Raw genomic sequence first — 8,956 nt, 5'->3', positions numbered from 1 at the left:
CTTGACATCCTCGGCATAGACTATATCAAAAAAGGATATTTTTGGGACCTGAAAGGGTTCTGATGGGCCGTTGGTAGAGCAGCTATAGAGACTGAGGACACGGAACAGCTGCATACCTTGCCTGGTCTTTCAGATGACCCTTCTCTAGTGGGTTTGCTGAAGGTCAGAGACCAGCAGGTGCCAATTGCCGCTTCAACGGTGCATAGATGATAATATTGCACCAACAGAGACCCTGTGATCCCCATCCATAAGCTGATCCAGCAATTGGAGAGCCAAGGAATGATCAGCAGGACTCACTCACCCTTCAGCAGTCCTATCTGGCCAGTGCGGAAGCCTGATGGCCAGTGGAGGCTGACAGTGGACTATAATGGCCTGAATGAGGTTACACTGCTGCTCAGTGCTGCTGTGCTGGACATGCTAGAACCTCAGTATGAGCTGGAGTCAAAAGCAGCCAGGTGGTATGACACTATTGACATTGCTCAGGCATTCTTCTCTATTCCTCTAGCACCAGAGTGCAGGCCTATGGGAAGCTGTTCCCCCAATATCAGCTTGTGACAAGGCCACAGTTGGCTTTCACCTGGAGGAGAGTCCAGTACACCTGGAATCAACTGCCCCAGGGGTGGAAACAGCTCAGCCATTTGCCATGGACTAATCCATGCCTCACTGGAGAAGGATGAAGCTCCAGAACACCTGTAGTACAACAACAACATCATTTTGAGGGGTGACACACCAGAATAAGTCTTCAAGAAAGGTAAAAAGATCACCCAAATTATTTTGGAAGCTGGTTTTGCTGTAAAAAGAAGCAAGGTCTAGGGACCTACATGAGAGATCCAGTTTGTGGGAATTAAATGGCAAGATGGACGTTGCTAGATTCCAGTGGATGTGATTAACAAAATAACAGCTATGGCCCCACCGTCTACTAAAAAGGACACTCAAACCTTTTTAGGGACTGTTGGTTTCTGGAAAATGCATATTCCAGGTTACAGTGAAATTGTGAAGCCTCTCTATGAGGTGACCCAAAAGAAGAGTGACTTTAAATGGGGTCCTGACCAAAAGAAAGCTTTTGAGCACATTAGGAAGGAGGTTGTGTAGGCAATGGCCATTGGACTAGTTCAAATATGGCCAGACATGAAAAATGTGCTCTACACCGCAGCTGAGTACAACAGTCCTACCTGGAGGCTCTGGCAGAAAGCACCAGAGGAGACTCGAGGTGGACCCTGGGGATTCTGGAGCCAAAGCTACGGAGGTTCCAAGGCCAACTATATGTCAACTGAGAAGGAGAGACTTGCAGCATATGAAGGAGTTAGAGCCACTTGAGAAGTGATAGGCTCTGAAGCACAGCACCTCCTGGCATCCCAATCGCCAGTACTGAGCTTCTTGTTCCAGAGCAATATTTCTCCTATCACCGAATAACAGAATATTAGGGGTTGGAAGGGACCTCCGAAGATCATCGAGTCCAACCCCCCTGCCAGAACAGAACCAAAAAGACTAGAGCAGATCACTCAGAAAGGCATCCAGACAGGTCTTGAAGGTCTCCAGAGAAGGAGACTTCCTAACCTTTCTGGGAAGCCTGTCCCAGGGCTCTGTCACCCTCACAGGAAAGAAGTTCTTCCTCATGTTGAGGTGGAACTTCCTGTGCTCGAGTTTGAATCCATTGCCCCTCGTCCTATCACAGGGCACAAGTGAAAAGAGGTTGTCCCTGCCTTCTTGTTGCCCAGCCCTCATGTATTTATAGACATTAACTAGATCCCCCCTCAGTCTTCTCTCTAGACTGAAAAGCCCCAGGTTTCTCAGCCTTTCCTAGTAAGGCAGGTGCTCCGGTCCCTTAATCATCCTCATAGCCTCTGTTGGACTCTCTCCAGTAGATCTCTGTCCCTCTTGAACTGGGGAGCCCAGAACTGGACACAGCATTCCAAGTGAGGTCTCACCAGGGCTGAGTAGAGGGGGAGGAGAACCTCCCTCGATCTGCTGGAGACACTCCTCTTATTGCTCCCCAAGATAACATTGGCCTTCTTGGCCAGAAGGGCACATTGTTGCCTCATGGATAACTTGTTGTCTGCTAGGACTCCAAGGTCCTTCTTCACAGAGCTGCTCTCTAGCAAATCACCTCCTAGCCTGTACTGGTGCATTTTTTTGTTTCTTCCCAGGTGCAGGACTCTGCATTTGCTGTTGTTGAACCTCATTAAGGTCCTCTTTGACCAGCTCTCACTGAATGGTTGCACAGCCTTCAGGTGAATCAGCCAATCTTCCCAGCTTTGTGTCACCAGAAAACTTGCTGAGAAGACACTCTGTCCTGTCATAATTGATAAAGATGTTAAACAGAACTGGACTATCCATCATGCCACCAATGTGACATGGAGTAAACGGATTGCTTTAATTACCCGGTGAGCTTGAGTAGGAATCCCTAATCATCCAGGAGTTGCACAAGCAATTACAGACTGGCCAGAAGGTCAGGTGCAATGCTACCACAAGAAATGGTGAGATGGGCTCAAGAAGATTGTGGGAAACTGTTCTTTTCTTCCCCACAGAAGTCTAAACATAATGTCTTTTAAGCCAGCCAAGACCTCTCCTGATTATCCCCAGCTAATGAATTAAAACAGACTTGCTTCTCAAGGACAACTGAACCCAAAACAACAGCTGTGGCCCAGGACAGAAAGGATGGACGACAAGCCATCCTGTGCCCCTGGCAGTCACCGCCCTAACGTGGGGCTCATGGACGCTCGTTGGCTCTGGGCAGTGACACTGACTGGACAGGTGGGTCAGGGGGTATCAAAGGGGCGAGGGCAGCAGGTGGGCCCTTCCCTCCTCCCTGAGGTTCGTTTTGATGCTTTCTGCGTGGGACACCCCCCTGCTGTGGACACTGGTGCTGGGACCCTGCCTGCCTGCCTGCCCCGGGTCCAGCCTGAGCCTCAGCGCCGAGCGTGCCGGGGTCCCGAGCCCTGGGGTCGGGGCCGGAGCCCCCTCCCCGTGTTGCTGCCGCTGGAGGGGAAACCAGCGGCCGCTGCACCCGCTGCCGAGAGGCTGCCCCTCCGACACCACGGACCTGCCGTCCTGCCCTCCGGCCACCGACCGACGCTGGACAAACCGCCGGAGGGTAACATCACCTCACACACACACACACACACACACACACACACACACACTCCTTTACTCATACTTGCACACATACCGCGACCTCTTAAGGAGGACCGGCGTCGGGTTTCCTTCCCGCCTCCCTTTGGTCCTTAATCCTCTCCCTTAAAAGGACCTTTGCATTGCCTCCCTAAAGGACACTTGCTCACTACATACATATTGATATCCCTGGTAGCCGTTTACGTTTGCATTGTCCCTAAACATCATCCCTCGGTTTGTGTTAACCCTTAATAAACCTGTTAGTTTGTGGAGTAAATCTTGGCTTCAGAGGCAATTTCTGAGCATGGTGGGGTGGGGGTGCTTTCTAACTACCACCCTGAAGTACGGTCCCACAGTGAATCGTGTCAGTTTGCAGAGGTAAAAGCCATCCAGCTGGCTTTGGACATTGCTGAGTGAGAGGGATGGCTGAGAGTCTATCTCTACAGTGACTTGTGGATGGCAGCAAATGCCTTGTGGGGTTGGCTGAAGCAGGGGCAGCAGAACAACTGGCAGTGAAAGGGTAAACCTATTTGGATTGCTGACCTGTGTAAAGACATTGCAGCTTGGATAGAGAAACTGGTGGTAAAAGTGCGTCATGTAGACGCACGCGTGCCTCTGAGTCGAGCCACTGAGGAACATCAACACAATGAGCGAGCAGATGAGGCTGCTCACGTGTTCCAAGTAGACTTGGACTGGGAACATAAGGGTGAACTCTTTCTGGCTCGATGGGCCCATGACACTTCAGGTCATCTGGGCACAGATGCAACGTACAAATGGGCTCGTGACCGAGGGGTGGACTTAACCATGGATGCTGTTGTACAGGTGATCCATGACTGTGAGGAGTGCACTGCAATTAAGCAGGTGAAAGAGCTGAAACCTTTGTGGTATGAGGGGAAGTGGTCACAGTGCAGGTATGGGGAGACCTGGCAAATGGACTGTATCACACTGCTTCACACCTGCCAGGTTAAGTGCTGTGTGATTACAATGGTGGAAATAAGTACAGGATGGTCGGAAACATATCCCATGTCTCATGCCACAGCCCGGAATACTATTGTGGGCCCTGAGAAGCAAATTCTATGGTACTCCAGAAAGAATTGAGTCAGACAATGGGACTCATTTCAAAAACAGTCTTGTGACAGACTGGGCCAAAGAAGATGATATTGAATGGATATACCACATCCTGTACCATGCACAAGCCTCAGGGAAGACTGAAAGGTACAATGGTTTGTTAAAAGCTATCCTGAAGGCAACGGGTGGTGGAACTTTCAAAAACTGGGACAAAAATTTGGCCAAGGCCACCTGCTTAGTTAACACCAGGGGATCCATCAGTCGGGCTGGTCCTGCTTAGGCAGACTTTCTACATACAGTAGATAGGCATAAAGTCCCTGTGGTATGTGAAAAGAATCTATTAGGGAAAAAGTGTCTGGATTTTTCCTACTTTGGGTAAAAGCAAACCTGTCTAGGTAGATGCTTTTGCTCAGGGACATGGACATACCTGGTCTGTGATGATGGAGGATGGTGAAATACAATATGTACCTCAAGGTAATCTGAGTCTGGGGGAGAACACTTGACAGTTGTTAAAATATAGAGCTTATGTGTAATATAGATGGTCTGGAATAAGGGGTGGAATGTCCTGGTTTGAACCAGGAGGAAGCCAGTTTTCCTTCAGCAAGCTCTCTTTTAACTAGCAACAAGTTTTCCAGCTAGTGGACTGGTAACACTGGAATGTGGTTCCAAACTCCTTCATTGTCCATCCCCTCTCCAAAGCTATGGGCAGAATAACCGTATAACCCATGGTGAAAATGAAGCAACCAGAGACTCTTTTATCACCATCTTCTTCCTCTCAAGCCACTGACAGTGTCCTCTCCTGGAAGAGAATCTTGGCCTGCAGATCCCTGGATGCACAGGGGAAGCAGCACTGCCAGGGGAGAGCTGAGGGTCCCTTCCCCCAAGCTCAGCCTGGCACAGGCACAGCCCCTCCCTCCCCGGGGTTGTTGCACAGCCAAGGAAGCTCCCTGCACCAGGGTGTCTTGCACAGCACAGAGGTACAAGGCACTGTCAGAGACCTCAACATCCTCCAGCTGCAGGAGGCTGTATTTCCCCGTGGTGTTCAGAAAGGTGGTGAAACGGCCGTTGCGCTTGGAGCCAGCTACTGCCTGATAAGAGATATGCTGTGGGGCCTGATATGTCTTCTGCTGATACCAGAACAAGCCATACAAGTTAGAGGTTTGGTATGTGCATCTGGTCTGGAAGATGTCTGTCTCCTGCACCATGACTTGTCCTCCTTGCTGGGTGATGGTGGTCTGCCCCGTGGTGCCTGGAAGAAATCAAGGGTCAGCAACATTTTAGGGGAAGACTTGTCATGTCACTGTATCAGCTTTCAAAGGCTCTGTTTGTCAAGAAAATGTGTGCTGCTGAGATAGAACAGAGCTTCTGGAATGTTGTGTTTGGGAAACACTGGGTCTAAAGGGATCAGAAGAGGGAGGCAGAGAGAGGTGAACAGCTGGCAAGAGAAAAGGAAGGCAAGAGGTCTAAGAAGATTGGAGAGGAGCTGTTTCCTCTCAGTCTCATCTTTTCTTTGCCAGAAGTAACAGCATCTTGAAAAGCAGGTGCAAATCCACCCATGTGTCTGGATAGTTCCCAACATTTGCCCATAAGTCAAGAGTAGCTCCTGCAGAGAACTGTGGAGGGCTGAGGGTCTACTGGGGAGACGAGGAATTGTCCTGACAGTCAAAGCCAGTGCTTACCCAGTGGTTGCCTCAGGAAGGCAGCAAGGATGAGATACTCAAGGTGCATGCTGAGACTGATCCTCCTGCATGTGAGAGAGACTCAGAAACACACATGTCCACAGCAAGAGCCCTGAGGGGGCAGAGCTGCCGGAAATGACTGTGCAAGGGAAACAAAGAAGGAAATGGGGAGGAGGAAATTCTAGGTTTTAGCGTACCTGAATCACCCATGCTGTGGGCTTCTCTCCTCCAATAGTGATATGTGTTGTTCCTGCAGTCAACATCTTCTGCCTTTCCAAGGTGAGGGATTAAAGGGGGATAGGCTTGTCCCTGGTGACCAGCCTCTCTCACACATCCTTCTGTGCATCATCTTGCCAGTCCCATTTCCTTGATGCTTTGTGCCTCCAGTCTCATCAACCCCAAGACCACAGCTGAGTTGGCTTCTCCTGGCTCCTGCATGATGTCCAGTCCCAGGCACACCCCAGGGCTGCAGCTCTCACCAACGTCAACACCCTCAAGTCTGCACCCACAAACAGTCCCACTTCAGCCCTCCAGGCACTGGGAAGCAATAACTAGATTTTCCTGCCACACTGCCCATTCCATCTCATAAGTCAGCATCTGAAAAACTTTTTTGAATAAAAATAAAACCACTTAAACGCCAAAAAGCAGTCCTTTCACTTGACCATAACCTTTCCATTCTCTGTTTTCTCAAAACCAGTTGGATCTGCAGTTGTTTTCTTTCCATTGGACAAGATCTCTGCAGACCACCCATTCCAAGTCCCTGCTCAGAGCAGGTCTCACTGGATCAGGCTGGTCAGGGCTGTGCCCTGCCAAGTCACCAAAAATGTCCAAGGCCAAAGCCTGACCAACATCTCTGGACAGTACCTTCCAGTACTGGAGAGTTTTCAGGGACAAAACCAATTCAAAATAAAAACCATTTCTAGTATCTAAATAGAATTTCCAAGGTTCCAAATGGTGTCTTTTCCCTCTTGTCCTACCACTGTGCACTTTGAGAAGATCCTGGCTCCATCTTTTCCACATCCTCAAAGCACGTACTTGTAGACACCCATAAGGTCTCCCTTGACCTGTCTTTTGCTATGAACCCATTCCCTCAGGCTCTCAGTGTGTCATGTCCTCAAGCCCCCTGAGTGCCTTGGGCGCTTCCCCTGGGCTCCCTCCCACATGTCAGTAACTTGGCTACATGCTGAGGAGACAGACTGAACACAGGACCTCAGGCAAGGTGTCAAAGTGCCAAAGAGAGAAGGACCACTTCCCTGGGTCGGCTGGCTACACTTTTGCCAAGACATCTCAGAGTGCAGTAGGTCTGCTTTGCCACAAGGGCACACTGCTGCCTCACCTTGCCCAGAGGAACTGGCTGTTCTCGGCTCAGGCCTTTGCAGAAATGTCCTCTTTTGTTGTGTCCTACCTGGATGGTTGTTTCTGGTGGGAACTGCAGCACAAACTCCTTCTGCACATCACCTGTAAAGCCACACAGGTGTTTCAGCTTTGCTTGTCACCATATCCAACTACCTGTCACTTCATCAGCTTGCTCCCTGGGCTTGTTCTCCACCTCACTTTCTGTGAGCTGCCAAAGGGTGGTCCATGTATCTGAATAGTCTCACATTGCAGGCTCAAAGTTCAGCTAGTTCCTAGTTGCAAGGCAAGAGAGGGATTTTTGAGCAGCTGCATGAGCTACTAGAGCTATGCACCCTGCACTGGGAACCAGCTGGACAGGGAACTCCCCCACAGTGGCTGATTTTCAGCTTCAGCAAACCTTAGATCATCAGCCAACTTAGGCAACCCAACAATTCTCTTTCTGACTTCCTGAGACATGATCCTCACCCGTGTGTCTAGACAAGGCATGTCCAAGCTTTCATCATCACCTGCACACGATAAGGCTCTGTAGTTGCTGTAGGGGGAAATCCTCTACAACAGCCTCCTGGTCTGGAAGCTATGGTGAAAGCCTGAAGGTTTCAGTCCCCTCTACATCACTGTCTCATATCCGTGTTGAGCTCGAACTCCTGACTCTGTGGTATGGTTTCTGAGTACCAGAAGAGATTCCCCAGGGGAACACAATGGAGGTGCTAGAAGAAGTCTGTTGCCAATGTCGATGCTCGATGCCCGTGCCAGTGCTGGTGCTGATGCCAATGCCAAGTGGCAGGAGAACTGACCCAGGACCTGTTGCAAGGCAGGGCTGGATGGGACATGGTTTCTCCCGGCAGGCTTGGCCGGGGCTGTCATGGAATTCCATAATGTTCTTCCTGTGTCTAAGCTAATCTACCCTCTGTCAGTTTACACACTTCAGCCATTGTCCTGTCTGTACCGGGACCAATAGGATTTGATATCATCATTAATATCATAGAGAGTGAGATTGAGTGCTCCCTCAGTAGGTGTGCAGGTGACTGCAAGCTGAGAGGTGCAGTTTGTGCTCTTGAGGGAAGGGTGCCATCCAGAGGAACCTAGAGAGGCTTGAGGAGTAGGCCCATATGAACCTCATGAAGTTCAACAAGACACAGTGCATGGCCCTGCACCTGGCTTGGGGCAACCCACAGTGTCAATACAGCTTGGGGGATGATTTGATTGAGAATAGCTCTGTGGACACAGACCTGGGGATACTGTGTACAAAAAGATTGGACATCAGTCAGTAATGTTGCACGTGCTGCCCAGAAAGCCTGAACTACATCCTGAGCTGCATCAAAAGACTTATGTCCAGCAGATTCGGCCTTCAGATCCACTGAGATGAAGCCCCACCTGTAGTATTACCTCTGGGATTCCCAATAAAGGCATATGTGTAGTGATCCTTCCAGAGGATGGCCACAAAAATGATTTGAAGACTGGAACAACTGTCTGATAAGAAAAGCTGAGAGAGGTGAAAATGTTCAGCTGGATGGTGGAGTCCTGGTTCTCAGTGGGTGTGGGGAGCGGCTGTGCTTCCTCAGGTGCGTTTGCACCTGCCTGTGCTTGTGAGTGTATTTGTGTGTGCCTGTGTGCAGTTGTATATTCATTTGCAAACACATGTGAGAGTGTCTGGCAGGGTGTGTGTGAGCAAGAGCATTTCTTTGTATCTGTCTGTATCTTTGTGCACAAACACTTTACCACAGGTGAGGAACTGTGTGTTG

At 49.9% G+C, this 8,956-nt stretch overlaps 1 gene segment (V, D, J or C); it reads right to left on the bottom strand.

Moving 5' to 3' along the window:
* Positions 1-4,436: 4,436 nt before the first annotated feature.
* Positions 4,437-5,907, bottom strand: LOC127394285 (T cell receptor alpha variable 1-1-like). The segment is given in 3 exon segments: positions 4,437-4,496; positions 5,133-5,428; positions 5,859-5,907. Coding segments are annotated over 3 exon segments (405 nt in total).
* Positions 5,908-8,956: the final 3,049 nt, after the last annotated feature.

The sequence above is a fragment of the Apus apus genome, chromosome 25 (assembly GCF_020740795.1).
Source record: "Apus apus isolate bApuApu2 chromosome 25, bApuApu2.pri.cur, whole genome shotgun sequence".
Lineage (NCBI taxonomy): Eukaryota > Metazoa > Chordata > Aves > Apodiformes > Apodidae > Apus > Apus apus.
This window is presented reverse-complemented; position numbering and strand designations above follow the sequence as displayed.